General features: G+C 40.8%; 1 protein-coding gene across 1 annotated transcript in view; it reads left to right on the top strand.

Moving 5' to 3' along the window:
• Nucleotides 1-25,880, top strand: part of LOC117420450 (ADAMTS-like protein 1) — a 245,210-nt gene that overhangs the window by 203,329 nt on the left and 16,001 nt on the right. The window contains exons 5-8 of the mRNA XM_059029130.1: nucleotides 653-889; nucleotides 3,364-3,490; nucleotides 16,674-16,748; nucleotides 22,079-22,236. Of these exons, the coding sequence (XP_058885113.1) occupies nucleotides 653-889; nucleotides 3,364-3,490; nucleotides 16,674-16,748; nucleotides 22,079-22,236 (597 nt within the window). The remainder of the gene's footprint in view (nucleotides 1-652; nucleotides 890-3,363; nucleotides 3,491-16,673; nucleotides 16,749-22,078; nucleotides 22,237-25,880) is intronic.

The raw sequence follows: 25,880 nt of genomic DNA on the forward strand, positions 1-25,880 counted from the left end.
TTTGCATTGTATTTTTGTGCTCCACAAATGTCTTACAGCGACTACTGCTCTCTGTACTCCTAACTCTGCAAGTGCGGCCGCTAAATAGACCGATGTGCTCATTGAAACCCTCATTATCATACTTGCGGATCATTGTTTGTGTGTGTGTTGAGTATTTTACATTGCTCTTAAGCTTACATAGGGAGCAGTGCAAAATAATTGCTTGGCTGCAATGCAATTTGAATTTTGCATCCGCAATTATTTGCACTGCACCTATACTTACATCACCCTCTTAATCTCACAGATTGTCTTGTTTTACCTTTTTACCTTATAGTAAGGGATTCTTAAGTTCTGGATAATTAAATGTAATACTCAGTACTTCACAAGTAAAGCAAGTTTGAAGGAACCATTGTGCACACTTAAAAAAATGCTGAGTATTGAATAGGCTTGGAGACTGAACTGCTACCTCACCCTGTAAGAGGTGGGTGGTCCCTTAGGGCAAGTTTGTGTTGCAATTTTGCTTTATTGACAAATGGAAATTGATATGGATCTGCAGTAATCAGACCAGAGCATTCCCCAAGAAGACCACTCTCCGATAGAAACATAATTTGTATCATTCTGCCCCCATAAGTGCTTCCTTCTCTTGTGACTGACTTTACATGTTTCTCCTCAGGACTGCCCTCCAGACTTGGGTGATTTCCGAGCACAGCAGTGCTCTGCCCACATTGACGTCCGGTACCTGGGGCAGTATTATGAGTGGCTGCCTCTTTACAATGACCCCGAGAACCCTTGTGCGCTCAAGTGCAAGGCTAAAGGGACAGCACTGGTGGTGGAGCTGGCACCTAAAGTACTTGACGGCACCAGGTGCTACACGGAGTCATTGGACATGTGCATTAGTGGCGCTTGTCAGGTAAGGGATTCACTTCAATGTAATAAATACCTTGGGAAGTGGCATGAAATCACTTTTCAAAAAGGCAATAATACTGTAACACAGCAGGCTTAATCAGACAGACATTTGACCAGTAAAACAAGGGGTTCTCACCTTGAAAATATTTATGCAGTTTTACTGCGTTTTAAATGGTAAATGTCTGCTTAGTGTATCAGGTTCAAGTTGGGGTTATGGATAAAATGCCAACGGAACCATTTTAATAGAATATTTTCAGTACAAACTAAACGACTGTTACACAAACTTACAGAACAGTGTAGCAGTTTACATAAAGGCATTTAGTCTCCTTTTGATACATTGGAGATTACTTTCCATAAAAGCTGACAAGTTTTGCTCTCTGTTTGTATATGAATCATACAAAACTTGTCACAACTAATTTGAAAACAGGTTCCTGTCTTTCTTCTTCAGGTTGTCTGTCCACTGACATTGTGTGCTCTTCTCTTATCTGGAATTCCATTGTGTCTCTGTTTTGGCTTTCTCCTGGGTTATCCAAACACACAGTTGCCTGTTTACAGAATTAGCTTTTCCTTATTTTTAATCTTACAAGTGCAATCCAAACTAGTGCTGTTTGTGATCACTTATCGTGTCATCTTATGGTCCCTGTGACAGGGGGTTGTCGGTAATCCACTGACAGACATGGAGAGACACAGGAAGTTGACGTTGAGACGTCACGCAGACACCCAGGATTTATTTACAGGAACTATACTAGAAATGGTATGCCACGGGCGACTATACAACAAGTATACAAAAAGGCAAAGCAAATGAAACTCAGATCCCAGGTTAAAGAGGTTTGGTTTCTTTTCACAAAAGATATGTTTTCTGTCAGGGGTAGTGTGGGCGGTGCTGGTCCTTGGCTTGTAGCATGGAGGTGTGTCAGTGGCTCCCTTTTATCGCATACCCGTCCAATCCTCGGCTGCGATTCCCTGTAAACAAACATAGCTGGTGGCGCATCTCAGTCGCAGCGTCTGGCTCTCTAATAACACAAAAGAAAAATAAACACATGATGTACACGTATCCTCGCTCTATATAGCTAGTCAATATTAAAGTAGCATTTTAAATGCTTTTTACATCCACCTTACTATTTTATGCTGTTTGCAATGCTTCTGAGTGTTTCTGGCATAGCTTGCTTCATTTATTGAATTCTTACCATTTTCATTCAGTCTGCCTTTACTTGGCTTTGAACTTGCCCAGGATTGAACAGCTTTCCTCATTCCATTCAAATCATGTGACAATGTGACCTGTCAACTGCCAGCCCCAGTGTTGAAAAGTCACTTTGGGGCAGTTTCCATGTATGTTCTAATTTTTCTCGAAACATTGTGCTCGAGCCAAATAAAGAATGACCCTATACATTTGGGATTTCCATTGGCTCAGTTTATTTTACTCAAGAAGACCCTCTTTTCACCTGATGTCATACAAATGAAGGGTAAAAGATGAGGTTCTTGTGCTGTTTTCACAGACAGCTCTGGAAAATGTCATTTCCATGCACAGGGAACAGGTACAGGAGAGAATCTCACCTGGAAATCCATGGTTGTCAGGTGACATCTTGTTTGAGTGAAATTTTAAAGCACAGTGTTAAGCTCATGTAATAGAGCTGTGATTTGTAAATCCCTCGTGCCTGGGTGTTTAATAATGTGTTTTATTGCTCTTGCCCAAATTGTTTTTCCAGTGTCCATTGGTGGGATGGCATATCGTTAGTAGTGAATAATATATCAACTAATTTATCACACAATTTATTAATTAAAGAAAAAAGAAAATAATTAACCCAGAGGTATATAATGAAACTGTCCAACCCAACTAGTACAGATCACCGTGGCTGAAAACCGGCGGAGACGTAGGATTATTGAGATCTGTGCCAGAGCCATGTGCACCCTTGTGCATCCACATGTGGACCCAAGGCTCTCTAGATTGGGAGCAGTGGAAGTTTTCACATGAACTGTGAGTTTCCATGTGAAAATGGGCGTGGATTTCCTGTGTTTTACGTCATGCTCACGAGTAAATGAGATTTACACAGATGGAAACTCCCCCATTGTGACATGATTTGAATGGAATCAGCATGGCTGTTTAGCCCCTATACTTAGGATTCTATAGAGAAGCTCAAAACACTCAAAGCAAGGCAGATTTAAAGAAAAAATATAATAACTATAAATATTGGAGAATTAGAACTCAGCTACTTACTGTTTAATTAGTAACAACAGTTCTGTCTCCCTCTTCACTGAAGGTACCAGAGCTGCTGTGTGACTTGCACAAGATGAATGAATAACTTATTTTATTTGATCTTTTAAAATATAACTATAGATTTATCTTGAACGGCAGAGAATATCATAAAAGGTCAGACATACTATATGAGTCAAGTAGGATTGTATAAATGTCACTGAACTGTTATTTTGAACAAAGGGGCCAAAGTTGCACATAACAGTTTTTTTTTTTATCCATTTCAGATTGTTGGCTGTGACCATGAACTGGGAAGCACCGCGAAGGAAGACAACTGTGGAGTGTGCAATGGAGACGGCTCTACCTGCCGGCTTGTCAGAGGACAGTATAAATCCCAGCTCTCAACAAATAAAAGTAAGTGATACAAAAAATACCCTCCGCTTTTGCCTTTTAAAAAATGTGTAACGTGCTTTGGATAAAGCTATGACCGTGTGTTATGCTTTGGTGACCTATTTTTTATAGTACTGATTAGGATGAACCTGTTGTAAGAGAATGTCTTTTGTCTATTCCACTTGTTGTGAATATTAGTACAGAAGCCAAGTGGCCAAGAGTGACTTAAATTCAGAGTTCGTTTTCCAGGCAATACTTCCACAAAATGTGTTCACATGTTTGTCAAACACAGTCTTGTGAATAAGAAATGAGTGCGTGATTTTAAAAATTGAATTGTCTGTAGTGTTTTGTGGTTACCCAATGCAGTGAATCTGTTGTTATGGTATATGGTAGTTATGGTTCATGGTTATTCAGCATAGATTTTTTTTGTATACGATTGTGAAAAGTATGGTATGTTTGTTATGGTTACTTGGGATTTGGTGCCAAAAAAATGTATTTCATAATGAATCAATTTCCAAAAAAAATGTTTTACAAATGTGAATCTAAAGTGAAGCTGAAGAGAGATGTTAAAATACAGTTAAGCACAAAACATTAGGAATGTATTCAAGAAACATTTGAATACTTTATATACATTCTAAACTAATGTCTTCTGTGCCAATAGACAGTGCTTAATGTGTAAAGAAAGAGGTGCCGGGGCGCAAGCAATGACAATAATACCGTTCTTAAGAACTACACATTCAAAATCATTCACGTTTATTTGAAAGAGTATTATATGTACTAGTGTTAGATGTTTACAACCATGTATTCTGCATCATTCATAGATAAAGTAGTAGTACGTGCAAAGATTTTTTTTTAGTTTTCAACAGCAGCGAGAACTTGAACGTGAACCATTGTTTCAGAACATTGTAGCCTACAAAATATCCTTTGAGTCTATTTTTTTAATTATTTTATCCAACTATTTATTATTTTTAACAGCGACATCTAGAATTCCACAGGAATAGCTGAGGTTGCATCTACTGCAAAGTTCTCTTTTGACCAGTCCAACATATTTCACTTTCAAACCCAGTAATTCTCTCGCAAGTCTCCTCACTCTCGCGTGATTTTCAGTCACACACATGGTGCGCTTGCATGTTGGTGGACAGACAGGCAGCTGCTGTTTTCAGTAGTTTTAATCTGTTATCACTTAAACCAGGCAAGTGGCAGTACTGCAGCAATGATCTTAATGTTCATATTGAAGTAGGCTACAAATTTTTTTTCATTAAAACTGGTTGTTGTTCTTTGTTGAAATTAACGTTCCGCTTCCATATTTTGTTGTGTAGCCATTTAATCAAACCAAGTACTGTAAGAAGATGTTTTTCAAATCAAGTAGCCTAAGCTTATTTGTAAATCGAAAACGACAACAGAGTCTCACAGTCCTTGTTGTGCTGCCAGTGTCATTAAAGCTTTAATATTTTTAGTCTGCTATAAATCTCAAGCTTAATGCTCTACTGCCAAATGCATTATTTTTTTCGTACAGCACTCAATTCCGCGTTAATATTCTTTTGATTCCATGATTCCGTCCGTGTTCTCGTTAACACGGATTCCATAGGGTCCTATGAGACCTGAAAAAAGTCAACGCGATGGAGATACAGAACAACACAGGAAGTTGGTCTGTCCTTAATTTATGCAAGATGTATTTAGAGTGATCACATGGAAGAACAGGTCAGGTTTCCTTAAAGGGAAAAACCATAGAAAGGGAAACATATCTTTGTGGAAAATATGCAAAAATAGTTTGATAATATATTTTATTGTTAAATTGCATTTAAATCTATAATACAAATTTTAAACGGAAATATTTTTAATCCATGTTTACCGTTTAAACGTTTAAACCTTACAGCCCTAGAAAAAAGGCCAGTATATAGAGAATGATTAGCTTCAACCTACAACCATTTGCAAGCATTTATTATGAAAGACAATTCCTTGGGTTTGGTAATAATATGATTTTTAAACAAAGCAGTTTCAATCCGTTCTGTAAAATCGTAGAGTATAAAAGTACGAATTTGGCAGCGGACTGTCTCTCTTTAGCACGGACTCAAGAACTGTGTTCAGAACTTTAAGAAAACACATTTGACAGCAAAAGTTTGTATGAGATTTTTAACTTTCATAACTGAAGAGGTTACAGGGCTGTGTCCCGGCAAGCCCAGAGGTACTGGGGCTGTGCCCCGGCACAAATTAAGCACTGCCAATAGGACCAGGCTCTGTCAGCAGAGTGAACAGATACATCTTTGTTGTTTTGCCTATTCAACTCACTCAGCTACCGGAGATCCTTACATACTTCCCCCACCTAAGCAAAGATTTTCATATTTTTGGCAAGCATTTTTAGACATAACGGTTGGCAGAATACTCTCTAGTAGAGACAATTGAAAGCTGTCCTAAATTTGTGAATCAGTCACGCCACGAAGCTGAAATTTGCTCATGAATGAGTTTAAAAGTGCACCTGCAGCCCAGCTTGGTTCCCTTTCAATTTGAAGACAACCAACAACCAATACTTTTGGGATATGCCTGCCATAGGTCAGGTATTTACTGAGCATTTTATGTCAGAGCTGCCGATAGGCCCCCCTTGGAGTGATGTCCTCGGTCCTGCCTACCGAGGGATTAACCCTTTGCAGTCCATTTATTAAGTGCGTGTCAGGCATTTCCGGTCCAATTTATTTTCACACGCACAGTTAATTTTAGACGCGCTGTTTAAAGGTATTTTTTTTTCCACAGTCAAACGGGTTTAAAAGGCCCTGCATATCAACAAAGCACTCACTAGGCATCTCCAGCCCCGCCCCACCCTTTCGTTCGCTATAGCTTTCACCTATGCTAAGAAATAAATAATAATAATAATAATAATAATAGTCGTACATACCGATCAATCATCTCCTGATCACTCGTTTTATCACCAAACTCCTCAATAATGTGATCCAAGTCATTATTTTATTACTATAACATCTCAAAAAAGCTCTGCAAATGTCAGTGATATTCTCTGTGCGCTGATTCAGTATCAGCCAGCTTGTTTCCTTATGTCTGATGCCAGGGGCAAGTATGACTATTCATGAGATACGCCTTTTTTTTTTTTTTTTTTTTCGACTTGTCTCGGCTCCTGTCGCTCCCACTCGGCCATTGAATGGTTTTCTTAGCTTTTTCCGGATACAAAATGACTAGAAACCCGTTTTTTGCGTCTTTTTGATGATGTCGGACAGGATCCTACATTGGACCTGATAGGAATAATTGCAGTGTCGGACCAGGTCCAACATAGGACCGCAAAGGGTTAAGTAGTCACTCCGTGGAGATCACTTTCTCTTTTGCTTCTCACAATCAGGTTGGTAAGGTAGGTATACTAACCTATCCAGTGATTTGAGTCTGTATGAAAGAGCTCTCACTTCGTGTTTTCTGGAAGTTCCTCTGCAATTTTATTGCCAGAATCAGACACTCGGCTTCTGAAGACTGAGCTATAAACGCTGCGCAACTGCGCTCCATTAAATGTTTTCTTTTCAACAGCCGGCGACCATAGTCTGCTTTCTTAACCCTACAGCATTGCTGTTTTGTGTTGTCTATTTCCTCTGCTATTTGCAGCTAAACAAAAAAAAAAAAAATGTGACACGTGATTCCTTCACCGGGGCCCGGCTCTACCTCGCCCGCTGCTGAGTCGACGCCGCGGCCCAAAAATAAATAAATAAATAAATAAATAAATAAATACATAAATAAATACATAAATAAATACAAATAAACCCTACCCCTTCAGCTTCTGCTGTGTGTGTACTTTCTTCTTACTGTCTGTAGACTGTGCTCTACTCCGCTGTAAGCTATGCGCTGCTCCAGTTGTGTGACTGCATGCGGTCCAGACTAAACTGTCTGTAGACAGTGTTCCACACCGCTGCAAGCTACACCCTGCCCTGGTTGTGTGACTGCATGCCATCCTAGCCCCCTTGCGGCTGCAAGGAATCAGGGTTTTGAACTACCTGGACGACTGGTTGATCTGCTCCCACTCGCAGAAAGGAGTAGTGGCCCACACGGCGATCATGACGGAGCATCTGGTGCAGGGGCGGAGCCACGCTTGGGCCTGAGGGGCCTGGGCCCGCCTATTTTGCTCATGGGCCCACCCAATTATGGAGCAATTGACAATTTTAATTTTCTCATGCCAAGCTGAATGTACAGGCAAACCCTGCGCGCTACAATTATCAGACAATTAAAACCAAAGTTTGTAGAACGATCGTCTGACCATGCTGTGCCATTAACGTATAGGCAATTTTTCTTTTCACTGCAAGGCACGCATGCAACCAGCTTGCTAGCAGCTGCTGTTTAGCTACGTTTTTACATTTGCAATTAGCTATCTAATTACCTATAGAAAGTTTAGCCAACTTTGCAGTAAACCATAGCTATATTTGCATCTTATGCATTAGCTATGTCCCGACTATCCAGTCTTTTTATTTTTGTAAAAAGAAAACAAACAAATGAATCAACGAATGCACCAGTACCAGGGATCAGTGAACCACCTTCCACTTCTTTAAATGCACATATTACTAATTACGTCATTACGTCATAAATTTGAATACTTTATATACATTCTATATATTCTAAACTAATGCCTTCTGTGCCAATAAACAGTGCTTAATGTCTCCGGCTGGACTCCCTTACAATGCGAGCCTAGCTCTCACATGACAGAGTAGCCGCCATTCACAACTGTTTAACCCTGTTTCAAAAGGGATCGACAGTACAATCGGCGTTGTGTCAGAAATTACTGGGTCTGATGACCGCAGTTTCATCGGCCATCCAGCTGGGGTTACTCCATATGCGCCCGATTCAAGCATGGCTCAATTCTTCTGGCTACATCCCAAACGCAACAGATACTGTTGGCTGACCGTGTCCCACATATGCTAGGAAGCTCTGTGCTGGTGGGGTCGAGCCTCTCATCTGTGCGAAGGTGTAAGGATGGGAGTGATCGATGACAGACACATCGAATTTGGGTTGGGGGTACGCTCTGGGCATGCAGAGGAGTCCGCAGGTCCTGGTCGGGTCGCTGGCATCCCTGCACATAAATGCGCTGGAACTGCGAGCGGTTCATCTCGCTCTCTAGCATTTCCTTCCAGTGCTCTAGAGGAGACATGTCCTTGTCCGCACAGACAACATGTCTGTAGTAGCATATGTCAACCACCAGGGAGGACTTCGGTCCCTGGGGTTGCACCGCATAGCCTTTCGGTTGTTGACCAGGGCAAAAAGGAATCTGCTATCCCTCCGATGCTGTTCATCTCCCGGGAGTGGTGAATTGGGTGGCGGACCTCCTCTCGAGGGAGGGTCCTCACCTGTCAGAATGGCGACTCCACCTTCAGGTGGTAGAGTGCATTTGGCAACGTTTTGGGAAGGCTAGATTTGATCTGTTTGCTATGGCAGAGACTCACTGCCTACTATGGTTCTCCCTCCACCGCTATGGCCGTCCACTCGGCGTCGATGCCCTATCCCACGAGTGGCCAGGACGCTCTTGTATGCATTCCCGCCAATACCGTTGCTCCTGGCCTTCCTAGAGAAGGTGACAGTTCTCCTTGTGGCCCCCAGATAGCCCAGGAGAATCTGGTTTTCAAACCCTTGCCAGCTGCTACAAGGCCAGCCCTTGGAGATCCCGCTATGCATGCAAGACCTGCTAGAAGAGGGTAGATCCCCTTCTACACTGAAAGTGTACGTAGCAGCCATATCTGCATGCCATGTCCCCATTGATTCGGTGTCCTCAGGCACTCATTTCCTGCCGACACATTTTCTGAAGGGCGCTTAGCGGTTACCTCCTAGAAAGGATGTCCTCCCCGAGTGGAGTCTAGACATGGTATTGGAGGCTCTCACTAAGAGCCCGTTTGAGCCTATACATTCTATAGAGAAATATCTCTCTATGAAGACAGACTTTTTGCTAGCCATCACCTCCGCTAAGCAGGTTAGTGAGCTACAGGCTCTGTCAGTGCACAGTGCCTGTATGCGTATTTGAGATGATGGAAACAGGGTATCGTTACACACGAACCCCGCTTTCCTCCCTAAGGTGGTTATGGCTTTCCACTTAAACCAGTCGGTGGAGTTAGAGGCTTTCCATCGCCCTCCTTTTTCTTCAGAAGAGGATCGGTTCGGGCATTGAGAGATTATATGGATAGGTCAAGAGTGCTTGTGTCAGTCTGACCAGCTCTTCGTCTGTCATGGTGAAAGGACCCTGGGTCAAGCCCTCTCGAAGCAGCGACTGTCCCACTGGATTGTGGACACAGTCTTGACTGCATATACCTACCTCCACCTGGGAGGGTGGCCGCGCAATCTACCAGAGGAGTGGCTACGTCATGGGCCCTCTTTAGAGGAGCTTTATTGACCAAGATTTGTACTGCGGCTAGCTGGGCTACTCCGCATACATTCACCAGGTTCTACCGACTCAATGTGGTAGATCCACAAATATTAGTTTGGCGCTAGCGAGACGTCCCTCATCTGCTGTCTCAACTCACGCTCCCTCGCAACGGGTTTGATATACTTTCCCAAAAGTATTGGTTGTTGGTCATCTTCGACTAGAAAGGGAACGATAGGTTACGGATGTAACCCCGGTTCCCTGAAAGAGAAGATGACCAACAAACCGGCCTATCGGCAGCTCTGACATAAAATGCTCAGTAAATACCTGACCTGTGGCAAGCATATCCCAAAAGTATGTTGGTCATCATTAGGGGTCTACTTAAATCACGATAAATTTATGTATTTTTCACGGGTATGTTGCGGAATAAAATTAGGATTTACGTATTTTTCACTGGTATGTTGCGGAATAAAATTAGGATTTCGCGGACATTTTGCGGACCTGTTTAAACATTAAATAAACCTAAGTAGACAGTATTTCAGAACACTATAAAGCCTAAAAATAGTGGTACTTGCTTCCTTACTAAAACAGAGTGCTGTCATTTGTTAATAAGGCAAGCATGCAGCATCCCCCAGCAGTTGACTTGCCCATACATTGAGACTGCACTTTCTGCATCCACTGAATTGGTTGGAAGTTAAGGCAAAGCTTTGCCAAGTTATACAGATGTGGAGATCGATAAGAAACAGCCCAAAAACTCTGTTACACAAGGGCATCTCGCATACTTTAATAAAGGCAATGTATGCAGCAAGTTCGTTGTCATGTTATTTGTCCCATCCAATAATTTATTTTATTAGTACCGAGTCAAAACAAAGAAAACGTGGCTATTCGGGTCTAAAATACTAAGCAGCAGGTTGAAGCGAGGTGGCTGTGCTAGATCGTTTTAGTACTGATTTAACTTGCAGACAAGAATACTTCCTGTCTGGGCTGACTTTCCAGTTTGGTTTCTGAAGGCTGTTTATTTTACGTTCTGTTCAGCAGCCTCTGTAGTAGCCTTTTGTTTAATGTGTGATTCTGAAGCTAAATAGCGATCAATTGTATTTTCTCCAAAGACACATTAAGATATGCAAAACAATTACCACAGTCTGCATGTACAGACATCATCAGCCAAAATATACTTTGCTTTTTTGTCGTCCATTTCTACTATCTTACCTCCAATGCGGAAAACTAGATTTTAGCAACCTAAATCAAAACAATGCAGCACCAACTTTGTCCCACCCCCTACTGCAAAGTACAGGTCACATAAAAGCAGTAAAGACGCAGTGATAGGCTGATTAAAACTTTGTCATTTGAATAGTAAACAAGAACGTTAACTGCTTTGGAGAATTTGTTTTGTAAATGTTACTTGTGGACGTTTTTTGTTTGTTTGTTTTTTGCTTAAGTGCAATGCAAAAAGGGCTATCAACAGATGGAAGATACGTAGTTTGTGTCGCTTGCGTTGTGCAGTAGTTCATTTAAACAAGGTTTATTTTTCTTCCTCTCCGTACTTGTTTGTATGCATTGGCCCCTAAGAGGTGAATTTCGCAGTAAACCCTCAATTTCAGCATTTCCGCGAAATCCGCGAAATCGCGATTTAGGTAGATCTCTAGTCATCATCTCTTTCAGGGAATCGTTTTGTTCACACCATCATCACCACACAATATATTTTATTTATTTATTTATTCATTATTTAACCAGGAAAAAACCAATTGAGCCTGAGGCTTCTTTTACAAGAGTGTTGTGGCAAGATGGCCAGAATCAGACAGCAGTAATTTCGCATCACTGAAAACAACATCACTCTAAAAGACAATCTCATCATACATTCAATCTGGGATCAGAAGCATTTATACATCAATATTTCTTGGAACCTGCTCATTAAAATAAATGTAATCTTAGTCATTGTTCTACGTTTAACTGACATGGAAAAGTCTTAACTGGTCCAGACTTTTCCATGCCATAGGGGCACTGTAGTTAAATACTGACCAACCAATCCAAGACCTTCTCCAAGGCACTTGGTAAATAAGTGCAAGACTAGATTGTAAACTGCATTTGGGTATATTTACCTGTAGCGACAAACCTAGGTAACCTGGCAGAAAACCTATTACAGTTTCACACACAAAAAGTACCTAGTGAATTGCCTTCTACAGTTAATTGACATCCAAATTTAACCCTTTGTGGTCCATCAAAAAGGCGTCAGTCACAGGACCCTAGTCATTTTTTTCTCCAGAAAAAGCTGAGAAAAGCTTTCAATGGCCAAGAGAGGCCGAAAAATGGAGGTGGATCTGAGCAATACGCATAGTCCCTTCACCACAGACATAACACGGACATAAACAAACAAGATAGCTGCTTCCACATCCAGCGCTCACAGACAATCGCGGACATTTGCCAAGCTTTTTGAGATGTTATAGTAATAAAATAATGACTTGGATAACATTATTGAGGAGTTTGATGAGAAATCAAGTGATCAGGAGATGATTTATCAGTATGCACGACTATGAAGAGGTATGTGATAAATACAGCGAACAAGGGGTGGGGCACGGCTGCGGATGCAGTACTCAGTGTCATGTTTACATGCAGTGCCTTTTAAGCCTGTTTTACTGTGAATACAAGTACTTTTAAACAGCGCATGTAAAATAAACAGCTTGTATGAAAATAAATTTGACCTGACGCGCTTGACAGGCGCTGAATAAATGGACCTCAAAGGGTTAAAGAAGCCAGTAACTGACAGTGATGGATTTGAGGGGGGCAGTCTAATACAAATCTGGCTGCTTTGTCATTAGTCGATCCAATTTTTTAAATTGCTCAGCAGAGGCATGTAAAAATAAATTATCACCATACTCAAACAAAGGAAAAATACAGCTCTTTATAACACGATTTCTACTTTGAAGCATAATGTTTTTTTGCTGTCTATTTTCTTTGAGATAGTTCAAATCTGCAGATCAAACTTCAGGAATGGATCCAGCCAGGTCCCAAGATATTTATAGCTAACCACCACCTCAAGATGCTGTCAAGTCAATTAATTAAGTCTTTTTTCAAACTTATAAATTTAGGTCCAAAAAACATGAAGTTATTTATTTTTTTTATTAAGCAACAGCTTTAAATTCCAAAAAAACGTTGTTGTACAATATTGAGAGCCTCCTGGAGTTTTTATTTTTAATTGTGTCTGTGCCAGGGTATCCAGTAGTATAAAGTACTGTATCATCTGCATATACATGACAATGGACTCCATTCAGATTCCGACACACGTCATCAATATACAGTGAAAACAGTAGGATAGAGCCCTGTGGTACACCTTTTTTTATCTCTAAGATAGAATACAATATACCTCCTCCCTTTACCTGTTGTTGTCTATCTGTTATATAACTACAAAACCAGTCAGTGGCTTTATCAGACAGACCCAATTTCCCCAACCTATCACATAATACATGGTTCACAGTATTGAAAGCCTTGGACAGATCAATAAAGACTGCAGCGGCCTCCTGCTTACTATCCAAGCTACTCGAAATGTAGTCAACCAGTCACTGCTGTTATTGCCCCATGGCCTGATCTAAAACCAGACTGGATTGGGGATCGCAGGTTGTTTGAGTCAATTAAGGCTTTCAGCTGATCCGGCACCATCTTCTCCAAACATTTTGCCAGAACAGGCAACAATGATATTGGTCTGTAATTGGTGACCTCCATTTGAGAGTCTCCCTTTTGTACTGGTACCACATGTGCAAACTTTCACAATGTTGGTATGGTTCCATTATTTAAGGATAGAGTAGACAAATGCGCTAGAGGATATGAAATAATATTACTAGCCAATTTTCGAAAGAAAGGCTCCAGTTGATCAGCTCCAGCCCCCCTTGAAGTATCCATGCCTTATAATAATGCACATACAGTTGATGATGTCAGATTTTTAAAATCAAATTTAACAGTACCAAACGTTTCTTCTCTATTAAAAGAAGACAAGTGTCTTGAGAGTTGAGGTGGATCATCTTTTTCATACATACCAGAATTACCATTCAATGCATTGCTAGCTTGTATAAAATACTGGTTAAAGGCATTAATAATGTTTCCCAGACCCTGAACTTGTTCAGTTACAGTGTTAAGTTCTGTTGGTAACCCATTTAAAGAGCAGGTACTACCAATATCCTGAACCACAGACCAACATTGTTTTTAAATAGCAATAGCAATGCTTCAATGCCACTGGTAAAGTTGCTGATCAGCCCTACTCTGGACCACAGAGTGGAACTTCCTGATCACTTCCAGGATGCAGAAATTTTCTCCCATACCAGCCCTGACCACACAACTTCTTGCAGCTACTGGCAACCATATGATGTCACAGACTGTGAAAAACACTGTTGTCAACGCGCCTGTAGTGCTTTTCCCCCTCCAATACGCCTTGGACATCATGGAGCATCATTGCTGTGGTGGAGGAAGTGTCACAGAAACAAATTATTTTGAATAAACAACAGTGTCTCGACCAGCCCGACCTCAGACCTGTCCCTAACTGGACACTTGTGGGATGAGCTCCACACTGGGTGAGCTGAAGCATGGGTTGCAGGTGGAGTGGAATGCCATTCCTCTTTGTCAGATCGAGGACCACATTCAAGCTTGCTTGCATGCCAGTTTGCTCACGGCTTAGAGGACACACCCAGTACTGAATGCAACTGTGATTTTCAAAACAACCATCTGCATTTTTATAACTACCTCTAGCAGAGTGAATTCAGAGCTTCAGTTTGGAGTGACATTTCCATCATCTACAGCAACTAAATAATAACACCTTTGATATTCAGTTATTAAAATATGCTGTAGAGTTGAATTAAATGGCCTAAATCTCCTGTCCAGGTTACAAATGGTTCTAATACAGCAGCTCATATTCTTACTAAAACCAAGATGGCTAGCACTATACTCTGAATACAGTATATCTAAGCTAATGTCATTTCTGGGGTTGCTAAATAATATCTCCAGTTTCACTAACTGCTGTGGCACATACTGTAAATTGAGAAATGTTTGCTATCAAAATATTGGCAAAATACACCCAGACACCTGTTGCCCTGAAAGTTGTTTACTACTTCATAATACTGTATGTACAACATGAAGAGCTGATGATGGTTAATATTACTGTATGTGCCTTCAAAAAATAAAAATAAATCAAATCAAACTTTTTTAGTGCATTTATACAGTGTATTTACACATAAGCTAATAACATGATAGGTTATCACAGGATTTGAAAGAAAGAAAAAGACACACAATACTGCATAAAAAATATAATTTACTGACAGGAAAATTAATATGAAAATCAATCAACCAAAACTGTTTCTAATGCAAGAACTACACAAACAACTGCAGAGACATTTAAAGTGATGTATGCAGTGTATAGGCCTACTAGTGCAATATTAACTCCAAAACAGAACTGAATGCAAATTGTGATATCATAGTAAATCAACAGAAATATATTTTGTTTTATAGCATCTTAAAACCAAACATTCTATTTTTTAATTTAGAACAGAGACAGTAACAGAAAAGCTATGTGGAATGTTCAAAAAAAAATAAATAGCCACCCACAGTTAGAACATGAATTTTACAGAATTATACTATACCATAGCAAAACATGAAAATGAATAAATTTACAGTAGCTTTTATTTATTATTTAGAAGATAATGTAAATTGTACCAAATACAAAGCTTCTTTTTTTATTTATTTTTTTCTTACATGGGAATATCACTTGTGCTGGTACTGCAGCTTTCCTTAACTACATTCTATATCCCTGAAAGAGACCAGCCTGAAATGATCATTTCTATTTTTTTCCCTAGTTCGTGGAGAGCAGACATAAGCCAGTTTGCATGCTTTGGCTTTATTGTGGATGTTTTCAGATCCACATCAATTTCGATAACGTCGGCTACTTACGCCCTCCAGCAGTCGGATGAATTCCGTATGAGTCAACCATTGGAAGCATTTATATATGCGCCAACAATGTTTGCGGTTTTTTTTTGATCCGCGAAATTCGAATAATAAAAGGCTTGCAAATATTTCTGGATTTACAGTATTTCGAGTGGTTTCCCAGTAGTACTATAAGTCTTCAGCCAGTTCCCAAATGGTTGATATTATGAAGACCCATAAACAAATAATTCTTGATCAGTGTACAACATGTAACTGTATATGACATTTTAGTTTTGAAAATTACTACAACTTGACATAAAATTGTTACTAAAATGGGGAAATGTACACAGAATTTAGAACAACAGGTTAATATATCACATATTTACTTACTGTGTGATCTGTTCTGCATTATACTTTCAACCCATGTAACATACATTTGGTGTATACTAATTACTGTGATTTCTCAGATTTTCAACCCATTTAAGTTGGCTACTGTTTCACATACATGACTATATATATATATATATATATATATATATATATATATATATATATATATATATATATATATATTTTTTTTTTTTTTTTAATTGCCCACTCTTTCTTAACTCATCAACATACTGGCTTTCAAGCTCTAGCAAGATTATGAGGAGGTACAATACTCCCGAAACAGCCTAGGATCCTGGCTTCTGGACTATCTTACTGTAGGTTATGCTAAGCTCATTTTTTTATAGAACATTTCCTGAAATTCTGTCATTTGTATACTTGCTGATATGTATGTAACCTACAGCACATACCCGTTAATATTGTAGTCATTGCTATAATATTTTTTTTACTGTTCATTCCTAGTCAGTGTTGAAGGTGCTATCACTCCTGGCAGTCGTTGCCTGTGTTGGAGCACAGACGCTTAGAAAGAGGTAGACACTACTGCAGACGTACCAAACTAAACGAAGGTCATTCTTTCCTTTTTCTCCTCAGTGGAGGACACTGTCATTGCAATCCCGTATGCAAGTCGACATGTCAGACTGGTACTGAAGGGACCTGATCACTTGCGTAAGTACTAGCAGGCATCATCAGGATACAAAATGTTGGCCGTGAGAAGGACGCTTGTCCCATCATGCCTCGACCTGTGCTTGCACACTTTTATCTTTCAGCTTCACCTGGTAATATATGTTATACATTTATTAATTTAAAAATGGGTTGTTTTCTGTAGGGGAATGACAGCCACTGATTTTATGTTTAAAGTGGTTTGTTGCAGTCTTCAGTTTCTGTGATGATATTCAATTTAGATTACTGTATAAAAGGCAAAAGTATCTGGTGGTTCCCTGTTTTTTTTTTTGGCTTTTTTTTCTTGAAGGAAAAAGATTTTTCTGTTGTTGTCTGTGGGAAATATTAAATAGGTTTGGACGATGAAAAACACATACAAATCGCACAAGTTCTAAAAAAGGCAGTGTAAAACAAACACAAAAATACATTTAAAAAAATGAGAGTACCAATGCTAACTTTTTGTCATTTTATGTATGTAGGATGATGCAGTTCAATTCTTCTAGTTGAACTGTTATTCATTTAAACAAGGGCCATTTTTTAGCAGTTGTTAAGCAACTTGGAAAACAAAGAGACAACTCTGAAGCTAACCATAGCAATATAATGAAATAATACTATTTAAAAAAAAAAAAAAAAACTTTGCAAAACAATCAATGTTAATGTTTAAACAATCAAGTTAAAAAGAAATACAACTGCCCATTCCATTTCCTCATCATCCAACAAATTTGTATTGTTTGCCATTGCCTAAGCTTATTAATTTGTTTTAACAATGCTAAGTAGAACACATTTGATCCCATATGGTAACTTATTATCATGTTAGCTGTAAACACACTATAGTAGCTGAGCCAATTGCATGATAAATCCAAGAGAAACATGTAGAAACGTAAATGCAATTAAATGAGGTTTGGGAAATAGAGCTTTTAAATGGTCTCCATGTGCTTTATCCATTTTTCTGTATTTTGGAGATTGTTGCCAAAGGTCTTGGATCACATTCAAATAGGCTCAGTATATGTTATTTAATCAAACTCTGTAGGACCAACATTTCTTTAAGAGTGTTGGTTTTGTGTCATGCTCAAATGCATCTATTTTCTGTACTTTGTTAATTCTGTTAAATGTAAGCTTTAGGCGAGGTATGGGGGATGATAGCAGGGGCTCCAGTTATACCCTAATAATCAAGTAACACATTTGATTGATACATTAACACCCTATACGTTCATCACCTAACTCACCTATTTAAAGTACTTGAAAAGGACACAGCAAGACCTCTCCATTTTGCTATAGTAAAAGACAAGCCTGCTATCATGTCTACCAACCGGACCCTTACCTTCTCATCCAATTTGGACAAAAGCCAGCAGCCAGGTCCCTCAACCTCAGCCTTCCAGTCAGCGATCCACCACCCAGCTCAGTAACTTTGCAGATCCAAGCGCTGCTGCTCGTCCCTGCAACTGCTTCATTATAAGGACTGGCCAATTGCAAAAATACTGAAACATCTCTTCAAAAAAGGTATAACCATTCCAGCAGGAATTATTTCATATCCTCTGCACAGATCTCGGAGCCGAACCAGCGATTCCACCTCGCTTGGCAGCCAGCAGTCAGGCAACCTCCAGCAAAAGTAAACTCCACTTGTCCCCAGGGACGCCCTTCCACCATACAGTGAAGCACTACAACCGCCAAGTCCAGCTCAACCCGATCCCGTTTACAGTCTGCACCAGAAGATAGTCAAAGACATTAAAGGATTAATGCAACCAGTCACGGAAGCCATCGTAGCCATCAATACCAGGCTTGACAAACTGGATAATCAGGTAGCAACTCTAGCTACAGCCGCAATTATCCCTGCTTCCACAACTCCAGCCCTAGCCACGGCTACTTCCAGTTTCTCAACCCCGGTCCTCACAGCTGACAATCCCACATACAACCTGGCTACAGCTACAGTGTCAGGATCACAAGCAGCTAACACCACTCGACACCAGTGCTTGTCTCCAGCACTCCGCCGCAGCATTATAGAAGGTAAAGACATAAATCTCATTTCCATTCTGATAGCCACATCAGAATTATTAGACCACCGGGTTGCTGACTGTGGGGATTTATTGGTAACATTAAAATCCAGGGATCCACGCCTTCTAAAATATGTCACATTGGGGGAATTTGCGATGGCTTTCTCAATTTACCGGGACGTCCTCTGCTCTGTTTACCCTCAATGCCGGAACGAATTGGACCAATACATGTTTCATGTTATGGAGCTGTCAGTAAGATACGGAGGTACCATGTTTTACGATTACCATAAATCATTTTCTGCAAAAGCTGCTTCTATCCTTGCAACAGATAACCATATTAACCAATTTGGTCCTGTCCAGATCCAGACCTGTTTAACAGGATTTTCAGCGGTCTGCGAGCCAACGCCTTTGGAGTGTGCGCCTCCACTGCCAATTCCACATCACTATGTCCAAAAGCAGCCTCAGCAGCAACCTCATACCGTCAAGACCGGCACTCCACCCCTCCTCGTTTCAACACCAGAATCTCAGCTTCCAACCCAATCCACGGCTCTGCTCCACCCGACTACTCGACAGCCATGAATACGGACGCAACATTAACTTTTCAGACAAAACCAACCTTTCAGCCCCCTGAGGGAAGTTCACAAGCAGCATTAATTCATTGATCACTCACACACAATGTTCTCTTCAATACATCACAATTGCTGACGCCATCAAAAGCATCACGATGGCAGGCCACAGATTCTGGCTAGGAAAAGCCGACATTACAGACGCATTTAAAGTTATACCTATCCATCCCTCCGTCCGCCATCTATTCGGAATCTGTTGGCAAAATAAATGCTTTTTCACTACCCAACTCGCCTTTGGCTGCCGCAGCAACCCGAAAATATTCGACTCTCTCTCCTGAAGCTTTGTGCTGGACATTACTCAATTCCTGCCACATACCATTTCTTCTCCATCTTCTCGATGACTTTCTTTCATTATATGACCACCTTCGGATCCCCCAGCTCAAGCCATTACCAGGCTCAAATCAATTTTTTCAACACTCGGAGGCCCGCTGTCAGAAGAGAAAACAATCAGGCCACTCAGTTCCATCGAGTTTCTAGACATTACACTAGATACGTTTAAAGTTTGAAGCCTGCTTTCCTCCTGCTAAATGGGAACACATCTGCCTACTCATTGATAGCTTCCAAATCTCAACAACCATTAGGAAACAAGATCTGCTGTCTCTTCTCGGCCATTTCAACTATGCCATCCGAATCATTCTGCAGGGCAGAACCTTCATTTCTCGCCTCCTAGCTCTTTCAACTACAGTAAAAAACCTCTATTAACATTTCCGATGAATCAAGAAAGGACATAAAAATATGGTCAACACTGATCCACCATTGGAACGGGCTGTCTCTATTCCACGACGACCTAATTTCAGCTCCACACGATCTATCCTTGTTCACAGATGCTTCATTCATAGGATTTGGAGGCTATCTAGGATCCGAATGGTTTTTAAGCAGATGGCCCTCAGATACAGGATTTATCTCCCCAACTCAAAGCCTCGGCTCTACTAGAGATATACCCTATCGTCGCAGCCGCACATATCTGGGGTCACCAGTGGTCAAGGAAGTCAATTTTATTCTACAGCAACAACAAATCAACAGTCCACATCATCAACAAAGGCAGATCATCATCCCCTTTCATCATGCAGTTACTCCGCCGGCTCATTTGGATCTCTGTTTCAAACAATTTCATTATTGAAGCATGTTACCTGCCAGGCATTCACAATAACACAGCTGATGCTGTTTCTCATCTCCTGGTCCCCAGATTCCGTCAACTAGTTCCTGCAGCAGCATCAGAACCTCTTCAAATCCCTCGACTTCAGGATCTAATATTCAAATAAATACAACAATCTCCAACCTGCTTCACTCTGCTCGGAGCTACATGGCAGCCACCTTGGCGACATCTACAAGGTCTTCATACTCCACAGCATTGTCTACCTTCTCAACCTTCTCAACGATATGCTCATATACATCCATTTAAAGGTACATCTCCCGGAAGAAACCTTTCCTCCCATCAGATCCTCTGTTCATCGACAGATCACACTCAGTGGTAACCAGGCACTGGTTCTCAACCCACCTAGCCACACTCATCTCTAGAGCAGGGCTACCACCTCAGTTCTATGCCCATCACTCTTTCAGGATCGGATCATCCACTTCAGCAGCTAAAGCTAATGTCAATCAACATCCTATAAAGAACATGGGGCACTAGACATTGTCAGCAGTAAAGGGCTACATTCGTTCATCAGTCTCCGACATCACTGCAGCCTACCAAAGAATAGTTATTATGCCTGGAGTGGGGATTATGTTACCGCCTGGACCAACATGTTTCCTCCTAACAAAGGGGGTTTTTCCTCACCACTGAGCGGCAGGTATAAAATCATATAGTCTAATTTCACTAACTACTCTGTTTGTCTTGTATGTTTTCATTCTAGTACATGTGATGCGTGGCACATCTTTGTTCGTCCCACAGGTGTGGGGTTCTACAGGGAGCCGGGGGTCCATCTTTTGGGGGGGGGGGGGGGGGGTGAGACTCACTTCCGCGACCTCGCGTTGGACACAACACCCGCGAGCCTCCGTTGAGGGAGGTTCTCACCACGTGAGTTTGAGGGGACCCCCGGCCATACTGTGTTTCGGTGCAACTAAGCACTGTACTTTGCGTCACCGGGATGAGGCTCTACTTCAATTCCCTTAATCGAATATGGGATGTGGCCTGCTCTCACTGTCAATGATCAAATCCCAAACTAACCTAACACCTTGCCATTTCCTTCCTCTTTCAGTCGACATGCTCAGTGAGCCGGACATATATTATGTGTTTTCAGGGCACCTCGGGGTTGCCGGGACAACCAGTCTTGGAAAAAGCGCCTCTTCCCAGCAAGGTTCCAGTACGATGAGACCCCTCTTTCCTATTCTATCTTATCCCACGGGGCCACTCAGCAGAAGCATTCCAAGCCTTGAATATTCGGCCATTAGGTGGAAACGGCCCAAACTCTTTACGAAGCCCCTTCTGTCGCCCCGTGAACTTTACATTACATAGAAAACTTGTCTGTTTAGCATTTCACATTGTTTGTTAAATAGACACATTTAACAAACAATGTGATAGCCTATTCATGCATGGTTACTGAGTTAAAGTCTTTTAATTTGCACTGAAGTCATTTTCTGGAATCATGTGAGCCGATAGTAGCGTATTAAGGTGCTGCTGTATCTCTGGTTGCAACTCATACCTCATCACTAGTTCCCATTAGGTTATGTCACTACAAACCCCACTAAATGTATGCCAAACGGATGTTTTCATTTTTAGATTTAGAAACTAAGACTCTACAAGGTCAGGAAGGAGAGAACAGCCTCAGCACTACCGGGTCTCACCACATTGACAACACAACTGTGGACTTCCAGAAGTTTCCAGACAAGGAGATACTAAGGATGAGTGGCCCTCTTGGTGCAGACTTCACTGTCAAGGTAAGAATATGTGTATGTATATCAAATGCAGGGGTTGGAATACTTTGGTATTGGGCAACCATGAGCAGCCAGGGCAGGATTGTTTCGACATGGCAAGTCTACGAGGTGTTTAAAATCATTTTGGAGGAATATGTGACCATTCCTCAATGACTTCCAGTATATGGTGGATGAAATGGGCCAGAGCATCATTACTTTTGATGTTTATAATAATAATAATAATATCTTTATATAGCACCTTTTGTAGTGGACGACCATCACAAAGCGCTTTACATTATATGCAGAGTCACTAACAATAGGACATTGATTTAACATCTCATCTGCAGGATGGAGCACAAGGAGGTTAAGTGACTTGCTCAGAGTCACACAGTGAGTAAGTCATTGGCAGAGGTGGGATTTGAACTGGTGACCTTCTGGTTACAAGCCCTGGACTTTAACCACTGGACCACACTGCCTCCTGTAATTGTCCTGTTATTGCTCTTGGATATGTAAGCACATTCCAGCTGAGATCATACTCTCAGTGTCCACTGTATGTTATCTCTTATATTTCACAGTACATGTGCATGCTATATATTGTAGCCATATTGTGTCAACCCACTATAATGTTCCTTATTGTGGAAATGCTTCGGCTTTCTCATGATTGTTGCTGAATAGTTGCACACAAGTCTTGCACATCTTATTTCGTCTAGTGTTTCACATCTCACATTACCACAAACATTTGCATTAATTTCAGACTAGGGGGTTTTCTTATTTTACTAACACCCTCAATTACAGTATAATACAAAACACACACACACACACACACACACACACACACACATATATATAGTCTAACTTCAATATATTGAACCCTTCTTATAACAAACCCATTTTTTAACGATCCAAGCAGCAGGAACCATTTTTTCAATGGAAATTAGCCCTATTCGGAGGCTGTGTGGTCTAGTGGTTAAAGAAAAGGGCTTGTAACCAGGAGGTCCCCAATTCAAATCCCACCTTGGCTACTGACTCATTGTGTGACCCTAAGCAAGTCACTTAACCTCCTTGTGCTCCGTCTTTCGGGTGAGACGTAGTTGTAAGTGACTCTGCCACTGATGCATAGTTCACACACCCTAGTCTCTGTAAGTTGCCTTGGATAAAGGCATCTGATAAATAAATTTGAACATTCACTTTTACAAAATCTACCCGGATAAAACAATCTCGCTAGTGACTGACACTGAACTTTCTCCAGTGTGAATGTGTTATTCTCTCAGTGAAAACAAAGAACTCGGTAGGCTAATTCGAAGATAAGGCTGAACCTATTGTAGTGCGAATCATGTGTGACATATGCAACTGTTGCCATCTTCACACAAACTTCAACCATGGCAACAGGCATGAGGCGGTAACGAGAAAAATTACCTTTCTCTGGTTATCTGGGGACACCTCTGAAAAATAGGTGGTTGATGCAATCCAGGGTGATTCCCCAGTGCTGTAAAATAGTCCAATAAAACCCAGCTGTGGCTTATCTTTATTCAGAATCTTATCTGTAACACTTGTGGCAATGTTTCAGCAGATTTCAGCACATTTTCCACTGTTAGTAGATATGCATTATATTTCTTTTTTTGGTCGAGTTTCATTTGACATAATGCAAAACATATTTCTGGAGTGTATGCTGTACATGCACTCTAGACAATAGGAATACATTGAAATACAGTGGGCTTGGTCCTTAATGTATATAAACTAGCACAGTCTCATCAGCACTGAAGCTGCAGCAAAGCTGTTTTGATATCGCTGCCCTAGGGCTTATGGACGCGGATTTGATGGTCTAGTGCTGGTTATGGTGGATTACAGGGTACTGTTGCAATTACTTGGAACTTCAGGCCTATAAAATAATATACAGTAGAGATCTGTCATGTGAGTGAAGGGCTGCATGTTCCCACAACGCCTGGATTTCAAGTGTTGTATTACAGCAGTTTAACTAAAACACCTGTGCACCTGCATTTGTGTGTGTTCACGTCACATTCTGACCCTCAGTTAATGCACTGTTACAAGTCTGATAAAGTACGTAATTGTAGCAGCTCACCAGGTGGATGAATTGGCCCATTTCTTTAACTGATTTAATCCATTAAACTATAACTAAATAAACTGGCATATCAGGGTAACTTTGGGTACCCTTAACACATTGCAGTGAAACAATACTGCGCTTTTTGTGGGTTTCTTCTCTGTTTAAATTGAAGTTCCATGTAACATTAAGGAGCATACAGTATTTTAAAGAACAGTTTTGAAAGGAATAAATCAATGTTAACAGTTTAATACCTGCAAGAAACAACTTGGTTGAATGTAGGAAGGTATTTTAAATACATTTTTTGGTAGTTTTTCTTAAACCACTGCACTGGCTTCCTGTTAAATTCAGGATTGTTTATAAAATTCTGCTTACTACTTTTAAGGCCCTTCATGGTTTTGGGCCTTTATGTTTACAGGAACTGTTGGTACCTTATGCGCAGAGTCACACCTTGAGATCAGTGAATTCTGAACTTTTAGTAGTTCCTGGAAGTTGTCTAAAATCAGTAGGTGCAAGGACCTTTTGTTGTTCTGCTCCCTGCCTTTGGAACTCCATCCGAAGTCATATCAGGAATGCTGGCAGAGTTGAATATTTTAAATCACATTTAAAAACATATTTGTTTGCATTAGCTTATTTCTGAGCTGGATTGATTGGCCAATGACTTTTTATAGTTTTTTATTTTTTTATTTTTATTTTTTATATGGTAAAGGACCCTGGGATGTTTCGCATGAAGAGCACTACATAAAAGCAAATTGTATTGCATTGTGTTTTGTATTGTATAGTTTTGTGCTTTAATACTTCTTCAACATGACTGTGTTTACTTATTCTTTTCCGACAATGTGCCTTTGCCTTTTTTCACTCATTTCCAATTTGGGCCCTCTGTCTTTTTGGTTTATACACAGAGACTCTGTAGCAATATTGTATTGTCTTCTGGGTTTCCTTTGCCAGGGCAGGTTTGGGGCTTGCTTTTAGGGGAATTGGGGAGGACCTCATTACCACTGATTTTGTTATCTCAGCCCTGTAAATAATAGAGATGACTTTTGTCCCCAGCACTTTTTACAAACAAGAGATGTATTTTAAAAACAAAAAAAGTTTCACTCAGCACCAAGTTATTAATATTCATTTAATCAAGTACGTTTGCTGCCGCTCCAAAACCTTGCCAAAAGTCCTACAGTATGTATACAGGTAGTGGAAAAAAAATGGAAACATCAATGTAAAGTCACTTAATAGGGCGTTCGGCCACTATGGTATCCCGCTCTGTGGAGTTCTCGGCGGACCATTTTTGATGAAACTGGCTGCTCGCGCCCCAGGTTGAAATTTGCTCTCCTGTTTTGCCTTGTACTTCGAATTAATGCACGGATATCACGATCCTGGAGTATGCGCTTCTGCCCACTGTTGCCCTTTGCTGATGATGTCTTTCCCTCTGAGTTCCATGCAGACATCACCTTAGACACCGTTGCTCGTGAAACATCAGCAAGTTGAGCTGTCTTGGTCACTGAAGCTCCTGCCAAACGCGCCCCAACAATCACCCGTCTTTCAAAGTCACTGAGGTGCTAGCCATAATTATAGGCAACCAGGCCTGTCCAGCATTTTTATACATGACCCTAAG

This window comes from Acipenser ruthenus, chromosome 1, assembly GCF_902713425.1.
Source record: "Acipenser ruthenus chromosome 1, fAciRut3.2 maternal haplotype, whole genome shotgun sequence".
Classification (NCBI taxonomy): domain Eukaryota; kingdom Metazoa; phylum Chordata; class Actinopteri; order Acipenseriformes; family Acipenseridae; genus Acipenser; species Acipenser ruthenus.